Raw genomic sequence first — 26,310 nt, 5'->3', positions numbered from 1 at the left:
TCTTTGTTTTCATAAATGTATTATGTATTATATATATATATATATATAAGCTTTATAACCCAAAATTTTATGTTTAAGTTATGTTTACGTCTTTTACTCTTCATAATTTCAATGTACATATTATGTACCTTCTTTTCTTTATATTTTTGTTTATTTCATTCATTTGTTTATTGATTTATGTTTTCATTTACATTTTAAAAGAATAGTTTTTATTTTGCTCATTTATTTGATATTTTGCATTGTCATTGTTTATTTTTTATTTTATTTATTTTTGATATTTTTATTTTATTTATTTTTGATATTTTTATTTGATATTTTTGCATTGTCATCTTGAAGAAATAAAATGTCGTGCCCTAACGCATTGGGTGTGACGTTTTCTTTTTCAAAATGAGAGAGTCTCAATAAATAACTTAATCTAATTTAAGGATCCTATTTTTCAACTCTCGACATTAAGACATTAACTAATCAATTTGGTACCAATTTTTGGGCGTTACGAGGGTGCTAATCCTTCCTTGAACGTAACTAACTCCCGAACATGTTTTTCTAAAAAACTCGTAGACTAAAGTCGTTTTAGGTGATCCAATCACACCTTAATAAAGGATTGGTGGCAACTCCAATTTTTATCGATAACTAATTTTTGTTTTTTTCCCAAAAATAAAAATGGTTTCGACAAAAAATTTTAAAAGAAAATATATAAAAATTATATAAAATTTTAAAATATAAAAGAAATTATAAACTATAAAATATATCTATCCAAAAATTAAAATATTACAAAATAAAAAATATAAAATTTAAGTTAGAAAATCGAAAACCTAGAAAATTTACATTTTGTCTAAATAGATTGTAGACAAATTAGATGAAGATAAATTTTACAATAAATTTTATGCTTAGAGATGGGTAGAGATCATTACACGATTCTTTAAGTTGACAAGAATGCAAAAGCGTGATGATTTGAAAAAGGCTTATAGGAAGCATTTTCGTTTTTTTTTGTTAATTATTTGTTATGGTTCCTCTTTTGAGAATGTTATTAGCAATGTAATTTATAAAACTCACAAATTTACTAAGGTTTTTGTTTTTTTTGGGGGAGATTGAGTTTTGGCTTTCGATAAATCACAAATTTACATATAAGTTTATCATGATTTAATTATATGTGTTTAAATATGATTATAATTATATTTAATTATATGTGTTTGAGTATCAAATTGATAAAATGTTTAAGTATTGAGGACTAAATGTGTTATTGTACCAATTAGAAAAAAACTACATCACCAATTTCATTAACGATTTAACGAAGAGTAACCAAAATAGAAACGATCTAAAACGTGGGTGACTGAAATAGAGATGATCTAAAATATTAGTAACTAAATTGAAAATTTTCACAGTTGGGTCACCAAAACAGAAACATGTTAATAGTTGAGTGATTAATTCTATAATTTACCCTAAATTTTAATACAGCGGGGAGGCTACACTATAATTCAACATATTTATTTGCAAAAATTAAAAACAAAGAGTTACTTAGAAGATAGTTGTCAAAAAGAGAAGCAAATGATTCCACCGGTACTTCCTTTTTACTTTGTTCAAAGTAGCAAGTTACATAAAACACTGAAGTCAAACTTTAACGCCCGAAAGTAGTCTAATTTCACTATATTTCTTCGTTGAAATTCCTGAAAGATTGATAATTATATGTTCATTTGTTCGCTGATAAACTGGTAGAGGCAAGAGCAGGTGTTGCAGGTGTCCAAAATTGTGCACTCTTCACCTTTGACACACTAGCAAGGACGCCTAATGGTGTTACATTTCCAACAATTGTCACCTTCTTCGCCGCAAAGTCGATGCTGTAGGATCTCACACCTTATCAAATCATTGCGAAAACAAAGAAAAAAAAAAACGTCAACTTCTTTGTAAATTATTATCACAATAGCAAAGGTTTGAAAGATATACAGTGTGGCAGTCTTCAAATTAACCATTTAGACCTATGCAATTAACACCAAGACAAAATACCTTCCATTCTTGATATATGTTTCCTCACTTTTCCTTCACAGCCTTTGCAATGTAATGATACCCTTAAAACCACAACCTGAAAGTAATAGGAAATTAGAAATTATTGCTGGTTTTAAAAGGGTTCCAATGACGGTAGTTCGAAGATTTAGCTCTAAAATAAACCAAAATTATATTCCTTTGCATTTTCATTATACTTAAAGAATTTTATGCTTTACATTCATGTCTCACGTATATTCCAACATTGGTATTGGAATATGATACACCAAAGTTTCCACGGAAAACTTAAAACTAAGTAGGGTTATAATGTGTACTTTTCGAAAACTAGAAGTTTAGTCCATGTACTTGTATTTCTAGGAAGTTGATCCCTTCGTTTTTCAGATTTCAAAATTCAAGTCCCACTGTTGTCAATTTATTTTTGTTAAATCAGTTGTTGTGACATTTCGAAATTAAAAAAAGAAGAAGACCATGTAATTAAAAAAGATGTTGTAATTAATCTGAATTCAACAAAAATAATAATAATTGGACCTAAATTTTGAAATCTGAAAACTAAAGAGACAAATTCCTCGAAATACAAGTATAGGGCTAAATTCCTACTTTTTGATAACTACAGGGACTATAGGCATATTTTAACCAGTAAATAAATACGTCCACTCATGGTGAACATTGAACACTTATCCGACACAAAGCGGTTCAAATAACATAGAATCAAATAGAGAAAGAGGAAACCTGGTCTTTAGAAGGTTTGTCTGAGAAAGAGGGTTTCGAAACAACGGATTGATCTCGTTTTACAACTTTAATCTGATTTTCTTGGAAGGGAACCAATACCCAAGCTGGATCATAATCTGATATCTCATCGAGAAAACCAGAGTTGCCCAAGAGATACCTTGAGGAACCAGGTGGGGTGACGAAATCAATCCCCTTGCTGCCATTACTATCTTCAGTATCAGTTGGCAGTTTCAATGAACTTTTCTTAGTCCAGCTCTTCTTTTTATGATCCTTACTTTTTGACTTGCCTGAAGACCCATTTCCATTCTTCCGTAGTTGATTGTAAGGTGAAGGATTTGTGTTGAACCTTTTAGCGTCCCTAATGATGGGATTATGGCGATCGATGGCTCGACCGCCGAGCTGAACTGCTGAGGAACAAGAGGATGAGACTGCTTCATCCATGCTTAAACATATGGATGTTGTAACCTGGGATGCGTATAAGATATTCATTCCTTTCCTCTCTCTCTCTCTCTCTCTTTTCCCCTTTGAGTTTGGGTATTGATACCTCTCGAAGATAAACTAGTGGTTTAAAGAATCTGCAGTCGAAAGAGAGTGAAAAAGAGCAAATTCCAACATAAAAGTGTGGGTTCTTCTGCTTTTATGTTCATAGATCGAATACTTGGTACAAAGGAGGCATTATTAGGATGGTCGAGTGAAGGTTGCAACTCATAAATGCTGGGATTCGATTGCTAGACATGTGGAGGCCTTAAGACGGATACCATACATGTTAGGCCAATTGAGTAACTTTGTACGCAATCTATTCGAATTTTAAAAAGATTGTGTTATTTTTATTTAAGTTAATTTTGGATTTAAGCTTTTCAGGATTTAGATGGAGTTTATTAAGTTTTAATGACTTTTGGTTGAAGTAATTTCTAATGACTTGTATTCATTTCCAACTTAAATAATGATTCGCCTTATTTTACATTCATTTTAAATTAAGATGAAATCGATTTGAATCGTTGAATTTTTATAGTTAAATAGATTAATTTTTTTTATTTTTAAGTTTAAATATGTTTCAAATCATTTTATTTTTTTATATTTAGAATTTAATCATCTATCTTTATTTTAAGAAATTTAGCTCTTTTTTTAATTTAAAATGCAAGTTCAATTGTTAATATTATTAAATATTTTTGTTAATTTAGGTTCATGACAACATCATTTTTTGTTATTTGGCTATCAAGTAAGTATTTTTTATTTTAAAATGTCACACCAACAAATTTAATAGAAAATTAAGCTAAAATTAACAATTAGATATACATTTTAAAATCTGAAAATAAATGGACTAAATTTCTAAAATAAAAATAAATAAACTAAATTTCAATAGTACAAAAATACATGAAATTAGAACATATTTTCACAGCTATTTACACTTGGGTATAAAAATATATTTTTACAATATATTAAAAAATAAACAAATTCATTTCCAAAAATATATATATTTATATCCATCGAATGTTGCATGAGATTAGTTTTTAATTATCCTAAACATAAGATTTAAAATCTAGATTCATGAAGGTGGTTGAGGAAGGATTAAAACCTGTGGTTCATGTACCATATGGCTTAGAATGTTTGATTTTTTTCCCTTTTGGAAAACCAAGTAGAATTTTTTTTAGGCACAAGATCAAAGTAGAAAAATATCAAATATAGAAGAAAAGTAGAAGGCAAAAGGAGACTAAAAAAGCAATTATCATAGAACATATGCTGCCAGATTAATAAAGAAGTTTGAATTTTATTTTCTCTTAACCTATAGATGAATGTGACACAGAACCACTTTCTAATTCTCCTTCACAAATGTAGTGGAATCAGATGCTTCGGAAATGGCTTTGTTCTTTTTTTTCCTTTTCTTTTGCTTTTACATCCTAAATTCCAAATACCAACCCCTTCGGGTTTGGGCCAATTTAAGAGTTTTTAAATATTTGACCAACTTATTTCTCTTGTCTTTTGATGGGGCATTTCTTTTTTCATGGAATACGGAAAAATTGTGATTATGCCGGCAAGTACCTTGGCCAGTCTTCAAAATAATCTTTTCTTTTTGGACAATTTTAATTCTTAATATTATCATTTATGGTTTGTTTTTTTTTTGGGGTAAGCATGAACATCTTCGAATACAATTTTTTGGACTAAATTTCATAGAATACATATTAGGAATAAAAGAGAAAAAAGAGAGTTGAATATGTAGTTTATTTTTGGGTTAAATATAAAATTAGTATCAAATTTTTTTATTTCTCCCATATTGGTACTTATGGTTTTTTTTTATCCCAGATTGGTACTCTAACTTTTTTCCCGTCAACTAAATTGGTACCCAAGTCTAACGTCGTTAATTTTTTGCTGATGTGGCAGCACTGGCCAATTACATGCCACCACATGGAGTACTCTTATACCTCTTTTTTTTTCTTTCTTTTTCTTTTTTCTAGGCATGCTTCTACCCTTATTCACCTTTCTTCTTTCTTTCTTTGTCAATCCCCATCCCAAATTTTCTCTCACTTTCTCGGCATCCAATCACTACCATCAACCAACCCCCACATCTCTTAAGCCCCTTTGGTTTTCCTCTCCCGCGACTATTAGCCAACCCCCACCTCTTAAATTTTAACTTCATATTTGTTTTATCCTCAATCATGATTTAATTTTTTATTTTATTTTTAGTTTATTTTATAATTTAATGGTGGACGATGAGTTTCCCGTGCAAGACATGAACTTTTACAATACTATTTCGTTGATGAATAGTATTTGTTTATTTGTTGATGTTGAGCAAAATCCAAGCTTAACCCAAAGTGCAATATATTTTGTACACTCATAAACTTAAATTTTTTTAAAAAAATAATATATATTTATATAATTCTTTTTTGTAGAGAATGATTTTTTGAATGAACTAGGGACATTATTTGAACCAGAAAATCAAAAGCTTTTGAAAGTTAACAATAGCGGACATTGGAGAGACCAGAGAATAATGACAAAGAAAAAGGTTAAAAATTTCAATAATGCAAAATTTATTTCACAATATTTTTATATGCCAATAACAAAAGTTGCTAAAGAGCTTAATGTAGGGTTAACATTATTGAAAAAAAGGTGTAGGGAATTTGAACTATGCCTTAATAGTTTACAAATCCTAATCCAATTATCATTTGTTTTCTTTCTCATATTTTTTTCAGGAAACAACGAGAAAAACTGAAAAAGAAAAAAATGAATGCGAAAATCCAAAAAAGATGATGAATCTAAGACTCAAAATATAAAATAAAGATAAACCTAGAACTTAGTAACTAAAAAGAAAGATATGTAAAAGAAACCATTTTTTTTATTCTCTCTCATGTTTTCGTATGAAGAAAATAGAAAAAATAAAACTACCCAGAAATTTTATTGGGTAATCTGGATCTTTGTATCCCAAATTAGAACCCGCTTCCTCCATGCCCAAGAATCAAACCTAGTACCTTATAAGTCAAACAAAGAAGCAACAACAGTAGCAGAAGGTGAATGAGAGGAATTAAAATCAACCATTGAAAGCAAACATGTTTAGCAGATAAAAGGAAATTGGGAAAAAGAAAGGTCAAAGGGAAAAACAAGAGAAAATGAAATTGGGAAGAAGAAACATCACCAGGAAAAAGAAATAAATAAAAAGGGAAATAGGGAAGAAGAAATGTTACCCACTAGGAAAAAGAAAGAAAAAAATAGTTTTAAAAATATTTATGCCACGTGTCACAATCTTATTTTGCCACGTGTCCTAAATTTAATGGCATTAGACTCAGGTACCGATTTAGTTGACAAAAAAGAGTTCGAGTACCAATTTGGGAGAAGTGGACAAGTTCAGGTACTAATTTTATATTTAACCATTTATCTTCTGAACTTGTTCAAAACTATCTAGTTGGTATTTGAATTTCTTTTGTACGTACTTGGTACCCGAATTTGTATTCTGTCTCACACATTACCTCATTTTGTTAACAACATTAATTTTGTAAGGGTTAAAATGTAGTTTGCCCCATGAACTTATCCAAAAGTACCTAGTTGGTAAATGAACTTGTCAAAAAAATTATACTTTATTAAATTAACTTATATTTTTTAAAAGATTTTTAAAATTTTTAATTTATGTTCACACGTGTCATATTGAGAGGCTGCCACCTATCGCTTTAGGTTTGGCTATCAGTATCACATTAGCACAAACTGTAAAACACTATACCCGACCCGATCAACAGGTCTGGGTACTGAATGTCACAAACTATCTAAATATCTTAACCAAATTCTGTCAAATTTTACTATGTACTTAGACAACTCAACTAACTATAGCTAAGAATCATTTCATACTAAAAATAAAATTCTTACAACTTTGGCTCCTTAAATAACCATGACAATTATTTACAAGATTTAAATTAATGATCAATTACAAACGAAATCTTTTTAGACCTTGAGGCATGGCCTCTAAGGTTGCCCCTCTATATACATGAGTAAACTACCATGCCCAACTCTTAACTCTAGCAGAGACTGGTTGGGTCCCTTCACTAATTTATAAGTCTTTATCTACCTTACACTCAAGCTGTAATTACTAAAAGTTCAAAGGAACTTAGTGAGGTCTATTCATTCAACTTTATAAAAGAATACTTAATTTCTAATTAAAAGAGATTCAGTGCATAGAGTTAAACTCCCTAGGTTTTGTGAGGAAAATCTATGAACTTCGTTAGCGTAGCCAATGCTTCCATTACTTTGAGCCGAATATTGGTGGTATAAATCTTGATCTGATCACAACCATGTACTATCTAGATATATTCTCATCAGAGTTTTACCCCTGCTATTCCTTGTTTCCACTTTCATTATACCCTTCTTAACATGCTTCAATATTGTCCCCTATTCTCTAATGCTATCTGACGAAAACTATTTGTGGTTATTCAAATCATCGCCATGACTGTGAGTCCTTAAATTAAACCCTTTCCCTGAAAAAGGTTTCTTCCTAATACCCATTTTTCTTAGTGGACTCGTGCCTCCAAAGTAACCCTATATCACTTATTCTTTTAGTCTATTCCTTTAAGATACTTGTAACGCCTTCCACCTGACCAGATGAATTAGATCCAAGTATTGGGTCTTACGTCCTATAATAGATGTAACTTAAGCTTTTTGCCCATGTAAAAGTTCTATCTATGAATGTGACAGAGTCTCTTATGGGTGTACATTTACAATTTATGATAATAAAATTTTAGTATTCTTTATTTTATCTCTTAGTCTATCGTAAACACATTGGAACACTGCTTAAACAACTTATGCTCTAACTTGAACATGGCATTTAACTTCCTCTGTATGCATAACAGACCATCATGGCACTTCCTTTTGGCGTAGCCTAAGCATCATCCCTCCTGGCGCATACTTCTTTACAACTTGAAATATGAAATAACCTTCGTAATTTCATAAGAACTTAGTGAGTTAAAGCTTAGTTTCTTCTACTTGTCCATACATTATCTCTTACACTTACCATATCTTTAGAGTCCTATCTTTAATTTTCCTTTAGAGGATCGTTCATGCCATTCTTTTCTAATTCTTTACATGCTATTTATTCAAAATTTACCATGAAGGCATTCCTTTATTTAAATAGCTACAAAGACTTCCTTTGTATTCGCTACAAGGACTTTCTTTTACAGAGTTTCCATCAAGGCATCTTGTCCTTAGGTTGTGCCATAAAGGCTTCCTTTACGGAGATTGTCACTGAGGCTTTCCTTTGATAGAGATCACAGAAAAGGCATTTCCTTTAGAGATTTTCCAGAAAGGCGTTCCTTAAGATGTTCGCCACAAAGGCGTCCTTAAACAGAGGTTCGCCACAAAGGTGTCCTTAAACAAAGGTTGCCACAAAAGCTTACCTTTCCAGAGTTTTTCCACAAAGGCATCCTTTGCATTCAATACTCGCCACAAAGGCTTTCTTGTCCAAAGTTTTACCGCAAAGACATCATTTTACTAATTTTTTAAACGATAGGGATTTGCCTAAACTCACACTTAGTGAGGTTTGCCCCTCATCATTCTGGGACACATAGAGAACCATGTTTTGTAATAACCTTCCTTACACTTCCCCATATGATGCCATAACCCTTATCACTTTTGGCATTCCAGTCCTACATGAGTCCTTTAGAGCTTGAGGATACTTTCCTCAATAATAAAGTTCTCATCATGAAACTAGATAGCCATCAAGAAGCCATCAGAGTTACATTACTCATAGCCTTATCCCTTGTGTTCCTTGGAGAATTTTGTTCAAAAGACAAACTTAGATTATTGTATGGGTTACCTAATTTCCCCACTATCCATTCTTACAAGGGACTTCCATTAGCACTTTGAGACTAGAAGAGACTCTTTAGAAGATCATATAAGATCCTCATGGCGGATCACAACATGATGTGGTGTAAAAACGATATCATGCTTGTTGAGCATGACCTTGTCATCGTTCCTTTAAGGGCAACCTCCATCAAGACCCCTTTTTAGCACTGATCATTAGCTTTTTGGGATATTCGGTTGCCATTGGACTTGATAGGTCACACTTTTCCAACACGCTTACCATGTTTCTCAGTGACCTTTCCTTTCAATGACCATCATTGGTCATTTCATTGCATTTTTACCAGCTCTGCACAAAAAGAGAGTTGGCTACACGTACCTGAGAGACTAAGCCAGGCTCAACGCGTTATACATACATGGTCCTTTCATCTTTACTATTGGTCCAAGAATCGACTAAACCATGCTCTAATACCAAACCTATAATGCCCTTCACCCGACTCGATGAATTGGATTCGAGTATTGGGTGTTACTTCCTATAACAGATGTAACTTAAAACCTTTTTCCCATGTAAAAGTTCTATCTATGAATGTGACAGTCTCTTATGGGTGTACATTTACAATTCATGATAATAAAATTTTAGTATTCTCTATTTTATCTCTTAGTCTACTTTAAAGATGTTGGAACACTAGTTCAAAAACTTATGTTCTAACTTGAAGATGCTACCTAACTTTTAAATTGAGCGCCCAAACGTCAAAATTTTTGAACGAAATTTTCACGAAATATTTCCGTGAAATTGTAGGCCATAAAAATATAGTAAAAATATTTTTTTTCTCATCGGATTTGTGCTCCCAAAACCACTGTTTCGACTAAGCCCTAAATCGAGATGTTACATTTCTCCCCCTTTAGGGATTTTCATCCCCGAAAATCTTACCTGTGAAGAGATTTGGGTATTGTTTTCACATAGCCTCTTCGGGCTCCTATGTAGCCTCGTTTATCCCATGCCTATTCCATAATACTTTCACAAGTGCAATACTTTTGTTCCTTAGTTGCTTGGTCTCTCAAGCTAATATCTTTACCGCTTCTTCATCGTAAGTCATGTTTGGCTGAATCTCAACCTCTGTCTAAGAAATCACATGTGACGGATCTGAACTATAACGACGTAACATAGACACATGGAACACATTATGAATCTTCTCTACCTCAGTCGGCAAAGCTAACCGATATGTTAAAGGCCCAACTCTTTCAAAAATACCCTATCACCAACTTGGAACTCAATCTCTTTTCTTTTCAAACCTGTATAGGACTTCTGTCTATCTAAAGCTGCTTTCAGGCAATCTCTAATGACTTTTACTTTCTGTTCTATTTCTTTGACTAGATCAACCCTGTAAATCTGATTTTCCTTAAGCTCTGTCCAATACAAAGGCATACGACACTTACGTCCATACAAAGCTTAATAAGGTGCCATCTTCAAACTCGACTGATAACTATTATTATAGGCAAACTCTACCAACGGCAAATATTTCTCCCAACTACCTTGAAATTCTAAAACACAACATCTAAGCATATCCTCAAGTACCTAAATAATTCTCTCTGACTGACCATTGGTCTGAGGATGGAAAGTTGTACTAAAACTCAACTTTATGCCCAAAGCTTCCTGCAATTTCTTCCAAAATCGTGAAGTAAATCTCAGATCTCTATATGAGATAATCAATAACGGTACTCCATGCAGTCTAACTATCTCTGAAATATACAACTTGGCCAACTTGTCAAATGAATATTCGGCACTTCTCACCATACAAGTAATATCTCCAAATCTTTAACGCAAATACAATGGCAGCCAGCTCTAAATCATGCGTCAGATAGTTTTTCTCATGTGGCTTTAACTGTTTGGAAGCATATGTGATTACTTTATCTTCCTGCATAAGTACACAACCCAATCCGTTCAAGGATGCATCACTGTAAATCACAATTTCTTTAGCCGGTTCTAGCTGTACTAAAACAAGAGCTTCAGTCAACAGTGCCTTTAACTTGTCAAAACTTTGCTGACACTTTTTAGTCCATTCAAACCTGACATCTTTCTGCAACAACCTTGTTAATGGGGTAGTTATCATGGAAAATCCCTTTACAAATCATCGGTAATAACCAGCTAATCCAAGAGAGCTTCTGACATCTGATACATTTCTAGGAAGCTTCCAATTAACAATTGCTGAAATTTTACTCGGTTCAACTTTAATACCATCACCTGAGACAATGTGTCCAAGGAATCCAACTTCCCGAAGCCAGAAATCACTTTTACTAAACTTGGCATAAAGCTTATTATCTCTCAAAATTTGTAAAACGGTTTTCAAATGCTCGGCATGTTCAATATCATCACGAGAATAAATCAGAATATCATCAATAAAAACAACTACAAATTTATCCAAGTAAGATTAAAAATTCGGTTCATTAAGTCCATGAAAATAGCAGGAGTATTAGTCAAGCCAAATGGCATCACAAGAAACTCATAGTGACCATACCTAGTCTGGAAAGTAGTCTTCGGAACATCTAACTCTTTAACCCGCAACTGATAGTAACCGGATCTCAAATCTATCTTGGAGAACACAGTGGCTCCTTTCAATTGGTCAATCAAATCATCAATTCTAGGCAGTGGATATTTATTCTTTATTGTTACTTTGTTAAGCTTTCGATAATTTATACACAACCTCATCGAACCATTTTTCTTTTTCATAAAAAGCACTGGTGCACCCCACGGAGAACAACTAGGCCTTACAAAACCTTTATCAGTTAATTTCTGCAACTAAGTTTTCAATTCTTTCAATTCCAACGAGGCCATTCTGTAAGGAGCAATAGAAATGGGAGTTGTAACTAGAACCAACTCAATACCAAATTCAACTTCTCTAACAGGAGGCAAACCTGGCAATTCTTCTGGGAACACATCTAAATACTCACGTACCACTGACACTGATTCAATTTTCAACTCTGGATCTTTAGTGTCCAATACAAAAGCAAGATAAGCTTTACACCATTTTCTCAAACATTTCTGAGCAGACATAACAGAAATCATAGAGAGAGAACCATCTGACTCATCTGAATCAACCCGGATAATATCACCATTTTCACATTTCAACTCAATGTATTTCTTTCCACAATTTACTATCACATCATGGGCAGTCAACCAATCCATACCAAGAATCACATCAAACTCATCAAACGGCAATAGCTTGAGATCGGCTAAAAAACAGTGACCTCTAATCATCAAAGGGCAACTCTTACATACTTTATCTACTAACACACACTGGCCTAATAGATTTGATACTTTAATTACAAATTCAGTGGATTCTATAGGCATGTTCATACGAGGCATCAATCTCATAGAAATATAAGAATGAGTCGAACCCAGATCAATTAAAGCAATAACATTAGTATCATAGAGAGAAAATGTACCCGTAATCACATCAGGGGAGGATACCTCTTCTCGAGCACAAATAGCATATGTTCTTGTGGGTGCTCTAACATCTGATCTAGCTGTTGAGTCTCTAGACTACCCCTGTTACCTGCTCCAACTCTCGGGTTCCTTTGTGATCTGCCTCTAGTAGGAGCATTTCCCAATCTTGCACTCAATATTGCTTCTCTTTTAACTATTTCAGGACAATCCTGAATAAAATGATCTACTACACCACATCTAAAACAAGCATTTTCATTTGCTCGGCACTCACTGAGATGACGTCTACCACATTGAGCACACTCTGGTCTAGATGGTCGAGTACTACCCACACTTGCAACTGTAATAGTCTGAGCTCTTGAAACCACAAATCCTCTACCTATTTTTCGGCTAGGATACCCGACCGAAAAATTCATTCTAGTAGAAAAGTCTTTAGGCCTCTTGGATGTAGACTGAAATGATCTACTCATCTACCTTTTCTTCGTGTCTGGAACCTCAATCTCAACTTTGCCTTTTTTTTTAACAAATCCTTTGCTTTACAGGCTCTTTCAACTAGAACAACTAACTCTTTTATCTCTAGAACACCAACTGACAATCGAATATCATCATTAAGTCCATCATTAAATCTTTTGCACATAATAGCTTCTGTAGATACACACTCTCGAGCATACTTGCTGAGTCTGACAAATTCACGTTCATACTCAGTCACAGTCATCTTACCTTGTTTTAACTCAAGGAACTTTTTTCTTTTCTAATTTATAAATCTCTGACTAATGTACTTCTTACAGAACTCCTCCTGAAAGAAATTCCAAGTAACCCTCTCACTAGGTACCACTGACACAAGAGTCTTCCACCAATGATAAGCCGAATCTCTGAGAAGTGAGACAACGCACTTCATACATTCTTCAGGTGTACAAGATAATTGATCAAAAACTCTGATAGTATTCTCGAGCCAAAATTATGCTTTCTCTGCATCATTGTCTTTAGTAGCCCAAAATTCTTCAGCCTATTGTTTTTTGATCTTATCAACTGGTGGCGTTTCTCTTATAACTGTACCTGTACCTATAACTGGGGGAGCTACATGGGGAATCTAAAAATCATGAGGGGGTGGTGATCTAATAGTCGGATTCGTACTAACGAACTCGACAAACGATTCATTCATAGCATGGAAAAAGACTTCTCGAGCCCCTCTTCCCTGACTAATTGTAATGGGCCTTTCACTAACATTAACATCTGGTGGGACCGTCCCTTCTGTGGGAGCGAGCACATTACTCTCTACTTCATCTATACCAGCTCGTTCAGGATTCATAACTATAAAAGAAAATATTTCAAAATCATCAGGAGTCATCACACTATCAAAATATATAAGTATGGCATGTATAGCTAGACTCTTATTCATACTGAATATTCCGAGAACCAACTAAACCTGCTCTGATACCAATAAATTGTAACACCCCTTACTTGAGACCGTTGCCTAAGTTGAGCATGAGGCATTACTTGACTTAACTTAAAAGTTCAGGGCATAAAAATTTGCTTTTAAAAGTTATTTCACTGTTCATAATAAGGCTATCCACCTGCGCAGCAGTCACTAAATCAATTATAACTCGAGATACGAAACTTGAAATTTAGATCTGTAAATTTTCCCTGAAACCAGGCTCATATCTTTTTACTAGAAATTTTTTAAAATTTTTGGTTCAGCCAATTAGTACAGTTTATTAGTTAAAGTCTCCCCTATTTCACTGATTGACTGTCCTGACCTCTCATCAGTAAAATTCAATTATCTCATTTTACAGACTTCATATGGTGTTCTCACTTGTTTCTACAGAAAATAGACTCAATAAGGAATCTAGCCATATAAATTACAACTTATAACTATTTTTCTTAAATTTTTAATGATTTCTGAAAGTCAAAATAGGGGATTCCGACAACCACTTTGACCTTGTCTAACTAAAATGCAGATATCTCAGAATACATAATTCCTTTGTCTGCACTATTATTTTTCTATGAAGATATACTCGATAAGCTTTAATTCTGTATCTCATACACCCTATAATTCATTTTCTACTATTCTTGGTGATTTTTCAAAATCACCTCACTACTGCTGTCTTAAAACTGATTCACTACCAATTTTTACTTTTTGACGATTTCTATGCATAATTTATCACCTAGACTTTTATAACAACAAACACATTCATACTTAGCCATTTTAATAACTATTCATCATCAAATATTTACATATCATCTTTTGGTCATAATTTAATAATATACAATTGAAATGACTAAGTCCCTATACATGCCATAGGTCGAAACATTTATCGTCTTAAAATACCAAGTTGTGGTGGTTGATAGTGTGAACGCTCTTCGACGTCTTCAAGATCTCGACTATGCTTGATAATACTATATGAAAGAAAAATAAATAAAAGAAGTAAGCATAAAGCTTCGTAAGTTTACAAGCAAATAAATAACAACATTTAACACAAATAAATATACTCAAGTGTCATGATTTCTAATTTCCTCTTTACTTAATCTCTTACTCGTTCACTTACTTGTTTACTTAGATAACTCATGAGTATAACTTACTCTTCTCTTGCTGAAATGTTGGTTCTCAATTGATAACACAATATGTTCTTAACTCTTACAACTCACCTGAATTTGCTATTTATGCTTTTACCTGAACTTTCATGGAACATAATTTGTTTACAAGCCCGTTGAGCCACATTGGAATAATAAGGATACTTGGGTCTCTTTTCTGATAATAACATGCCAAAGCCATGTCCCAGATATGGTCTTACATGGGATGTTTCTTGTACTGCCAATTTCATATCCCAGATATGGCCTTACATGGGAGTTCTCATATCGGTGCCCATGCCATGTCCCAGACATGGTCTTACGGGGGACCTCTCATCTCAGTGCCAACGCCATGTCCTAGACATGGTTTTACATGGGACCTCTCATCTCGGTGCCAACGCCATGTCTCAGACATGGTCTTACATGGGACCTCTCATCTCAGTGCCAACGCCATGTCTCAGACATGGTCTTACATGGGACCTCTCATAATCTCAATGATGTCAATGGCATGTCCCGAATATGGTCTTACATGGGATCTCTTTACCCAAATGTCATGACATTTGTATCCAATACATTCCTCACGTTTCAATAGGGCCTTTTAACACTGATTCTCTATCATCTCATACTTGAGTTAACATTAGATATTTTCATGAAATAAATACATAATTGTTGAAAAATAACAACATTAATAATAATTATCAAAAATATTTCATTTATTTACCGTAAACTTACCTCGGTACAAAATATGATCAAATCTAGCACTTTAATCCTCAACCTTTTTCTTTCCCCGGTCTAACTCCGAATTTTGTTCTTCTTGATCTATAATAGAAAATTTAGCTTATTTAATACTCACATTCATCAAAACAGTACTTAACTTGAACTTTGAAAAAAATACGTTTTTGCCCCTAAACTTTTGCATATTTACACTTTTGTCCCAAAGCTCGGAAATTAAATTTCATCCCTTATTCTTATGTTTTATGACATGACGAACATTTTTCCCTTCTACGGTAACATCAAATTCCCACTCTAACACTTATGAACATTAGGTATTTTTACCGATTATGTCGTTTTACTCGTTTTCACTTAAAATCACTTAGCAAAAGTTGTTTAACATAATTTCAAGCTTCATATTCTACCATAAAACATCAAAATAAACACATTTCACCTATGGGTATTTTTCAAAATAAATTATTGCTAGAATAAGCTAAATCAAGTTACCGGGGCTTCAAAAACGTAAAGAACATTAAAAACAGGACTTGGAATCACTTACTATGAGCTTGAGAAAGTGAAGAAACCCTAGCTAAGTTTTGGCAGCAAGCAAGGATGATGAACACAATTTTTACATCTTTTTTCCCTTTTAATTCTATTTATTTACTAAATGACTAAAATGCCCTTACTTTAAAAAAATCCTATTTCCCTTATCTCATGTCCATTTTTGTCCATCACTAACTAATGGTCTAATTACCATATAAGCACATCTAATTTATAGTTCCATAACAATTAAATACCTTTAACATATAAAACTCAACTTTTGCACTTTTTATAATTTAATCCTTTTGACTAAATTGAGTGCCCAAATGTCAAAATTTTTGAATGAAATTTTCACGAAATCTTTCAGTTAAATTGTAGGCCATAAAAATATAGTAAAAATAATTTTTTCCTCATCAGTTTTGTGGTCCCGAAACCACTATTCAGACTAAGCCCTAAATCGGGATGTTACACTTAAAATCTTATTTCATGCTTAACTCACTTTACCACTACATACGAGTGAGGTAGACTATGCCCATTACTTAACAAATAGTTCGCTCAGCTCTTATTTACTTCAGGGTGCTATCTATAACACATATCTCGAATTCACCACCTATTTTGGGATGCTCTAGCTTTACTGTACTTTTCTTGTTATTATGCAGGCTTTGCCATTTCATTTACACACGGTGGCTTTCTTTCAGAGTTCGCTAGATACTTAGTTTCTTCTACTTGTCCATACACTATCTTTTACATTTACCATATCTTTACTTTGCTTTCAGGGGACCTTTCGTGCCATTCTTTTCTAATTTCTTACATGCCATTCATTCAAATTTTTCTGTGAAGGCATTCTGACCGCCTCCGGATGTACTAACATCTAGAGTGTGAATACTGTAATAAAATATAGAATTATGAGGCGGTATCCACAAGTATACAGTTCTAGTTGTAATATAGTTTTACAACAGAGTGGGTGAGTACTTTGAGGTCGTACCCAAAAGAGTCGAGTGCTAGATCAATTCTAACCTGAGCACTAAAAGATCTAACTAATACATTAGATTCAGTTATAGAATGAATAATATAAAATAAAAAGATAAAACTCAAGAGATTAAAAAGGAAGAATAAATCAAATTTGATTATGGCTAATCAACTTGCTTCGGTAATCTCCATCAACTGTCACTTCGGGTTCCTAGTCAATCAACTAGTCGCTACCCTAGCAGGGTCTTTCGGTCTTCCACTAACATAATGAGTCCGCAAGAACTACTTATCTTCCAACCTCATAGTCCAAATTGGTTTGGGGTTAAGGTGTTCACGGATGGGCAATACGAATTTTTGGTTAATTCCCACCTTGATGACTTCTCGGGGTTGTCTTAGGGTTTGTTTCACATTTTCCCTTTCCCAAACAGCTGATGCGCTGAGTAACCCTACAAAATAGTTAACAGATCATACCTCCACTTACTAATCCCTCATAGAAAGATTAGTTCCTCATGGCATCCATAAATAATATATAATTGATTTAAAGAGAAAACATGCTAATTAAATCGAGAAGATAGAGTAAATGAAAGAGCCTGATTGTATTGATATTAAGCGTAAATCCATAAAGTTGAATGATTCCACAATCTCGATCTCATGAAAGAAAACAACGAACAAATAAACTGAGCTCTAGAAACCTAAGAAAGAAAATGAAACTACATCTTAAAGAAAGAAACTAGGTTAATGGAAAGGTGTCTATAAGATGTGCCAAAAAAGCCTGTTTGTAGCCTTCAGGTGGTCATCGTCCTTAACCCTAGGTCAGCTGATGTTCTCGAGATTTAAGTTTGATTGTGTTGACCAAAATGCCTCTACTTCGTGATTAATTTCTATCACAGAGTTGATGTCACAACACACCAGGACCTGTGTCGCGATATAGGAACCAATATGCTCTTCTGTAGCCATCTTTAGGGGTATATCGTGACACCCTCAGTCTGTGTTGCAGCATCAAAAGCAAACTGGAATTTTCTTCCCTATTTTGCAACATCAGTCCTCCCATGTTCTGACATAATCTCCAGTATCATCCTAAAATTTTTTCTAATGGTCTCCTGCACATTCACAAAGTACGTTAGTTCTCCCTTATGCCTTATTCAACCCTTAGGGTAAATAAAAGGTTCAATTTGCACATTTTATTGAATGTAAGTAAAACTAAAGAAACTTGACTAAAATGTAATGAAAATGCTTGTATTAAGGTAACTAAAATGTAACGAAAATGCTTGTATTCAGGCTCTTTAAGTGTGAAAACTAGTTTAATCTGCTACACAGAATCTCGACAAATCAAACTCACTCACACTTAAGTCATTGTTTGTCATCAAGCAACATAAAAAAGATGACAAATAAACATGACGACCTTTGAGAAAGTATGATACAAGTATTGAATTTGGAGCATATGAATTAAGCATTTCATGTTTACTAATAATTTCAACATGATGAATAGTTGACTTACCACCTTTGACTTCAAACATCTAAGTTCAGTATGTTACAAAATATACAAATATTAAAGGACTCTCCTATAGGAATCCATTAAAAAATCATACAAGTACTTTGATTATCTGAGTAGAATACAAATAGTCATTTGTGCACATGTCTAGTATGATGTCTATTCATGTATAAGGATATTTAGGTCACATAGGACTTTTTGACTTGTAAAGTTTTGAAGCTTAAGATAGGTATGTAATTCAAAAATAGTAAGTATCAAAAGGATTACAAACACGAAAATAGTTGGGCACATCGTACTGATCCCTATTCTTCTCCTTTAGAGACCTTTACACGCTCGCCGCCTTATTTATCCTTCTCTTATTTTTCTTATCTCTCCATATAGGAAATCATAACATGGCATAGTAACTACAGCTAGCCTACAAGTTTTGGTGCACTAATGAATGAGTTTTTTTCTATTTTTGTGACTTTCTCACTGTTCTTTTTCAATTTTCTCACTTAAGAATGCTATTTGGCTTTTCAGGTACTTTTTCTACTCGTATGGATTTTGTTTTTGGATTTTCCTTCTTACTTTGCACTTTCAGGCTAACCTATAATTCCCTATCACACTAATCTTTCATTTTCCACTCTATTTTTACAAACTCCGCCATGATGTATCTACTTAACCCTCAATACGTATGGTCAGGCATCTATAATTATGTAGTGCAGGACCAAAGAATAGTAGCAAATACAAATTGACATTTTCAGGCTCAAGGCTTGTAATGTGGTTCATCAAGAAGTTTCAATAGGCTCAAAAATTGGTACTAAAGGTGAAATATAATTAGGACAACTTTTTGGCCCAGGATGTGTTCGAAACAATGCCTTAGGTCATCCCTAAATATCTTAACATGCACAAATTTAATCAACTAAACAAATACAAATTCAATTATTTACCATTCGTACTAGCATGATCGTTTCCTTGTATTTTCTATATCACTTGGTACAATTGATTGCTTAATACCTATTTATAGTGTAACATATAGGTTTTAGTAGCCTAATAATCAAAAGTTTAAAATCACCTATGATAATGCAAATTTTATTCATGAACACAAGCAACCTATATACATGCTCCTAAACAATCACTTCTATTTCTACAAGCTCAAACACACAAAAGACAAGAAAAAAATCAAAGAAAGTGTAAAAATTTGAAGCAAATTTTCTATGATACCCCCCACACTTTAGTTTACACATTGTCCTCAATGTGTAGCCTATAAATAGATAAGGAAGGAAGTTACCCAATTGGTCGTGGTCGCTGCAACTGCTAATGGTAGGTGCTTCCTCTTTTGGTCGTGTTAGCTTGAATTGTTTGTGTCTCTTTCGTGTTGGGTTCCTACATAGAAAATTTAACAACATGCAAGAAAATGAAAAATCTATTTATTATTCCTACTCCTACAAAGTCTACATTAAAATCATCCAAAAACTAATAATGGTCTTTATAAAATTAAAATAGTCCAATCGCCCTCTTTAGCATATCCACACTCTCATCATTCTCCTTGTCTTTTCCTTCCTCCTTGCTTTCATGCACTTCTTCTTGTTGGTTGGAATTCGTCAGTCCGAACATGTTAGGTGTGTAATTAGGGACCTAGATGTTATTTTTCCAAGCAAGTTAGTGGAATATTGGTCCTAACTCTTGCATCCACTGTATCATCGAATCAAGCTTTGGATTACTACTTTCACCAATTTCTTGTTGAGCTCGTGTCAACCTTTGTGATGTAGTTGGTGTAGCAGTCGCTTCTAGTTGTTGCTTGTTCCAATCCTTCATTTGTTTGGCTCGTAATTCTGTGTATTGTTGAAATAATGTGTCACCAATAATACTTTTGCATGATTTTAGGGACTGCTCAGTGGATGTCATAGGTACACCCGCCTTTCTGCATAATGCCGTCACTAGGTAAGGAAAGAAGACTCCCACATTCTGGCCACCAATGCATCTCCTCAAGTTCTGATGAATCCATTTACCGATGGTACATACCTGTTTTTTCTACAAAATACCATAGAGTAGCACTGATCTAAACGTATTGACGTTAGAAGCATTTAAAGCAGATATGATTCTTGGGCATACAAATTGGATCCACATTTTAGCCTTAGGAAACATGATAGCTTGATGAAAAGATACTAGGGTATTGGTACTTGCGCGATATTTCCATTCACCCCTACCTTCAGTCAAGAAGTTTATAATACTATCCATATCTATATCTTTGAAGTACTCTAGATCGATTTCATCAATGAAGTCATTCTCATGATATAGAGCATTATAAATATAACAAATGATTTGAGGGGTTACTTGCACTTCCTTCCCTCGCACAAGTACCATATCCCACATACGACCTTTAGTATTTCTAGACTCATGGTCCCGTAAAGACACATAAAACTCTTGAACCATGGGAACCACGACATTCTCTTTTAGGATCATCCAAAAATGTTTCCACCTATGATATCTAACTAAGGGCCATATTTCCTTACACACAACCATTAATGAATCGAATCATCTCTCTTGGATAAAGGTTTTTCGTTGAAGTTCCGTAAAATATTTCCCAATATCCGGGTTTACAAAATTAAGGGGTTGGATTCGTCGATGGTTTGGATTCATTGGTTCTTCTAACTTTTCTAGGAGACATGATATTCCAATCCTAATACAATACTAAGCAAACAATTCAATGGAAGAGTAGAAAGTTGAATTTAGGAACTCTTAACCTTTAATATATAATCGAAGTTCGTTTGAATTCCTTAATTTCCCATAATGTTTTTGTTCCTTATTGCCCTGAATATGGTTGAATAGTTTGTGAAAAATAAATAAAATGTGTAAGAAATTGGGGGTTTAGGGTTTAATAGGTTTTGAAGGATTTGAGAGAGTTTGGGGAATTAGGGGTTAAGAGGTGTTTTAATTAGAGGTAAGTGTGGTTTTAGGTTAACAAATAGGGTTTGAAAGGGTTAAAAATTAGGTTAAATAAAGATAATTTCTCCAGGTTGTGCGACTGGGTCGGGTCGACCCTATGGAAAATTACAGCGATGTCTCGACATAGGGGTTTCGTGTCACGACATCCTTAGAAAACTAGCTTTGTCATGACACCGAGGTTCATTTTCGTGACACACCCTACAGTTTAGAGGTCTAAAGGAAAGTGTCTCCTATGTCACGACTCATTGGAACAGTGTCACGACGCTGGCTATGTTTCGACTAAGAACTTCCAGCTTTAAGAATGTTTCGGTTTAGAGATGAACCTACATAAAATAAAATTTAAAATCTAAACCAGTCGATTAATTTCATATACAATAATTTAAAAAATTTAAACAACAATTTAACTAATTTTGAAGTTTAATTGTCGGATTCATCCAACAGTGTCACCAATTCACCAATGGAGGTTTTCCCTATTTTGTCGATATTTGTCCATCTTCCATCATCCTATTCCACCTGTGCCCGTTTGTCCCTTTCCTTAAACATGTCTATTCTTTCTGTATGTATAAAAGGAAGTGTGTCCCTTGACTCGGGGGCATTAGAAATAAAAAAATTTTTACATTGTTCCCCTAACTTCCTCTTATCTTCATCGCTTGATTGATGACCACATTTAAAAGTTTCAGTCACATCATTAATTTTCATAGTTTAATCATTATTTTCTAAATCAATGGTGGATCTCAAAGTGGCTGAAAAAGTGTTCCTATTAAAATCAGTATCCCACAATCTTTTTCAAAATCAAGTACCACAAAATCTACAGGGATAATAAAACTTCGCCCTTTGACTAACACATCTTTCAATACTCCTTTTTGATGTACTGAAGACCTATTAGCCAATTGTAATGTTAATTGAGTATTTTACATATCCCTTAACCCGAGTTTTTCAAAAATCAATAGAGTCATTAAATTAATACTAGCTCCTAGATTGCATATAACTCTATTAAAGTGAATATTTCCTATCTCTATGGGAATAGTAAAACTCCCTAGGTATTTTAATTTTTAAGGTACTTTTCTTTCAGTAATCATGCTACAAGAAGCATTTAAAGTTACTTGTTCTCTTACCTTAATTTTGTTATGCCTAGCCATCATCTCTTTTAAAAACTAGGCGTACTTTGGAACTTTTTCAATTAACATAATTAAAGGTAGGTTAACATTCAATGTTTTAAATAGTTTTAGGAAACTTACAAATTCACCCTCATCTCGCCTTTGTTTTTCTTCTATTTTTGAACGGAATGAGATTTTTGTACCAACAGATCTTTAGTTACTTCCTTTTCTATCTTTGTTACCGGTGTGAGTACCTCCTCTGACTCTGGCTCCTCTTCTACTTCTAGGAATATCTTTTGAGGATCATCATTATTTTCCACGATTATCTCTGGAGTAATGGTTTTTGGGCTACTCAGTACTTTGCCTAATTAGAATGCAATTAATTTCATATGCTCCTTACCTTCTCTCCATAGATTATCTTCTGTGTTACTAGGAATACCTGTGGCAATTTTTTTTTGATGTCACCCATCATTCTCATCAATTAGTTCATTTGATCCTCGAGTTTAGTCAATGTTCTTTTTGAGTTGGCGCATTCAGATTGCACCTGCTTAACATTAATTCTCATTGACTGCATTTCTCCCCCAATTTTGTCCAGTCGTTGACCACATGCAGTATGGTCATTTGGGTTAACCTTATCCTAGGGTTTTGCAAATAAAGAGGTTGGTAATTAGTGTTTTTAACTTGATTTAAATTAGTACCTGCTCCTTGGTTTCCACCATCTCAAATTCAGGTGATTTCTCCAACCGGGATTATATGTATTTGAATAAGGGTTTCTACCCCTATTTTTGACGTAATTTACATCATCGGCTGGGTTATTGATATAGTGGAAGAGCGGTTTATCTACCCCATGCATAGACGGTGTAGAAGTCGATTCAATATGGTTGAGTCTATCCACTAACTGTTGATACTTATCATCCTCTTGGATAGCTTTTACCATAGCGGGTTTCTGACCATATGTGAATCGTTCAATTGGCTACTAGTAGGAGTTTAGTGCCATATTCTCGATGATCTCATACGCATCCTCGTACGTTCTATTAATAAGAGGTCCTCCTACTGCTCTGTCTAATCTAGATCGTGCATTTTCATCCAAACCATTATAAAACACCTACAGTCGCATCCTCTCAGGAAATCCATGGTGCGGGCATTTTTGAATCAACATTTTGAATTGTTCTCATTCCTCATAAAAACTTTCTCCCTCCATTCGTCTAAAGACAACAATATTTCTTCTTAATTACACTACATTACTGGGAAAAACTTCTGTAAGAATTTTCTAATGAGTTCATCCCATGTCGTGATAGATCCTGGTGTCTGCGAGTCTAACCAAGAAAAAACATTATCAACCAAGGAAAAGGGAAACAAACGAAGACAAATAGCATCATCAGTGACCCCGTTATACTTAAAAGCATCACAGATTGAATGAACTATTTTAAATGTTGATTAGGGTCCTCTGCCATAGTGCCCCTAAATTGTAAATTTTTCTAGATCATTTGAATTATAGCCGATTTTATCTCAAAATTGTTAGCTGTAATTGTCAACCTTGCTATAGCTTCTCGAACCATGTCTAGACCTGGTAAGGTATAATCACTTAAAGTTCTTTCGTTCCGAGCCATATGTATGTTTGCAGAAAGGTGTGGTGCTAATGGGTTTCCTAGGGCGTTATTGTCAGTGTCGTTAAACAATGGATTTTCACGTGGTACGTTACCCGCAGCTGGTGGTGGTGGATCTTACATTTGCTACTGTTGTTGTTGGCAATTTTTTCAGATTATTCTCTATGGATCTATGGCTGCTACAATAGGTGTGCCCCTACTGCGAGTTATACACTAAACCCAGAAAGAAAAGATTAGTAATAATAAATGAAATCAAATAAAATCGTATCTATAATTTAAAAACTTTCTAATTATGTGCAAAAATTAAAATTAACCTAGTGACGTTGCCTCCCCGGCAACAGCACCAACAACTTGACTGCTCCCAGACGTACTAACGTCCAAAGTGTGAATACTACAATAAAATATAGAATTACGAGGCGATATCTGCAATTATACGGGTCTAGTTGTAAATTAGTTTTACAACAAAGTGGGTAAGTACTTTAAGGATCGTACACCAAGGGAGGCGAGTGCTAGATCAATTCTAACATAAGCACTGAAATATCTAATTAATACTTTAGATTCAGTTATAGTACGAAGAATATAAAATAAAGGATTTTTGGGGTTTTTATAATGATAAAAATAAAACAATATAAAAAGATAAAATGCAGGAGATTAAAATACAAGACTAAATCAAACCTAATTATGGGTGATTAGCTCGCTTGGGTAATCTCCATCAATTGTCACTTCGGGTTTCTCGTTAATCAACTAGTCACTACCCTAGCAGGATATTCCGATCTTCCACTAACATAATAAGTCAGCAAGAACTATTTATCTTCTGACCTCACAGTCAAGACTGGTTTGGGGTTAAGGTGTTCAGGGATGGGCAATATGAATCTTGGGTTAATTCTACCTTGATGACTTCCTGAAGTTGTCAAGCCTAGGGTTTGTTTCACATTTTCCCTTTCCCAAACAGCTAATCCGCTGAGTAACCTTACAAAATAGTTAATGGATCATACTTCCACTTGCTAATCCCCCATACAATGATCAGTTCCTCATGTCGTTCATAAACAATATATAATCGATGTAAAGAGAAAGCATGCTAATTAAATCGAGAAGATAGAGTAAATGAAAGAGCCTGATTGTATTGATATTAAGCGTAAATCCACAGAGTTGAATGATTCCACATTCCCGATCTCTTGAAAGAAAACAATGAACAAATAAACTAAACTATAGAAACCTAAGAAAGAAAACGAAACTAAATCATAAAGAAAGAAACTAGGTTAATGGAAAGGTGTCTATAACATGTGCCAAAGGAGCCTATTTATAGCCTTCAGGTGGTCGTCATCCTTAACCCTTGGTTAGATGATGTTCCTGAGGTTTAAGTTTGATTGTATGGACAAAAATGCCCATGCTTCGTGTTTAATTTCTGTCCCAAAGTTGAATTCGCTACACAGAAGGACCTGTGTCGCAACATAGCAACCAGTATGCTCCTCTATAGCCATCTTCATGGTTATGTCGCAACACCCTCAGACTGTGTCGCAACATCGAAGCCAGACTTGAATTTTCTTCATTTTGTTTCCTATGTTGTAACACCAGTCATCCCGTGTTGTGACATAATGTCCAATATTGTCCTAAAATGCCTTCTAATTGACTCCTGTACACTCATAAAGTACGTTAGCTCTCTCTTAGGCCTCATTCGGCCCTTAGGGTCAATAAAGGACTCAATTTTCATATTTTATTGAATGTAAGTAAAACAAAAGAAACTTAACTAAAATGTAATGAAAATTCTTGTATTCAGGCTCCTTAAGTGTGAAAACTAGTTTAATCTGCTACACTAAATTTCAGAAGATCACATTCTTTTATTTAAATAGTCGAAATGCTTCCTTTGTATTCTCCACAAGAGCTTTCTTTTACAGAGTTTTCACCAAGGCATCCTATCCTTAGGTTTCACCACGAAGGCTTTTCTATTTAGATATA

General features: G+C 34.0%; 1 protein-coding gene and 1 non-coding gene across 2 annotated transcripts; one reads left to right on the top strand and one right to left on the bottom strand.

Moving 5' to 3' along the window:
* Positions 1-1,464: 1,464 nt before the first annotated feature.
* On the bottom strand, positions 1,465-12,912 carry LOC105767536 (protein SODIUM POTASSIUM ROOT DEFECTIVE 1). The gene is made up of 5 exons (XM_012587103.2): positions 12,555-12,912; positions 10,253-10,407; positions 2,728-3,285; positions 2,002-2,077; positions 1,465-1,851 (listed from the first exon to the last, which is right to left on the bottom strand). Exons 1-5 carry the CDS (start codon positions 12,910-12,912, stop codon positions 1,688-1,690), a joined length of 1,311 nt encoding a protein of 436 aa, XP_012442557.2. The 3' UTR covers positions 1,465-1,687.
* Positions 12,913-23,874: 10,962 nt separating this feature from the next.
* On the top strand, positions 23,875-23,980 carry LOC128036391 (small nucleolar RNA R71). Its single transcript, XR_008193188.1, has one exon. It is a non-coding gene; the product is annotated as a small nucleolar RNA R71 (small nucleolar RNA).
* The last annotated feature ends 2,330 nt before the right edge of the window (positions 23,981-26,310 follow it).

Source organism: Gossypium raimondii, chromosome 13 (assembly GCF_025698545.1).
Source record: "Gossypium raimondii isolate GPD5lz chromosome 13, ASM2569854v1, whole genome shotgun sequence".
Classification (NCBI taxonomy): domain Eukaryota; kingdom Viridiplantae; phylum Streptophyta; class Magnoliopsida; order Malvales; family Malvaceae; genus Gossypium; species Gossypium raimondii.
The sequence above is the reverse complement of the archived record's forward strand: the minus strand, read 5'-3'. Positions and strand labels throughout refer to the sequence as shown.

Bases quoted from the DNA above. Each gene is read 5' to 3' on its own strand.
- LOC105767536 (XM_012587103.2), bottom strand. From the start codon at position 12,912: ATGAGTAGATCATTTCAGTCTACATCCAAGAGGCCTAAAGACTTTTCT. The intron at 2,078-2,727 runs GTTTCCTCTTTC...TATTACTTTCAG, and splicing joins ACAAACCTTCTAAAGACCAG to GTTGTGGTTTTAAGGGTATC. The intron at 1,852-2,001 runs GTATTTTGTCTT...TGATTTGATAAG, and splicing joins ACATATATCAAGAATGGAAG to GTGTGAGATCCTACAGCATC.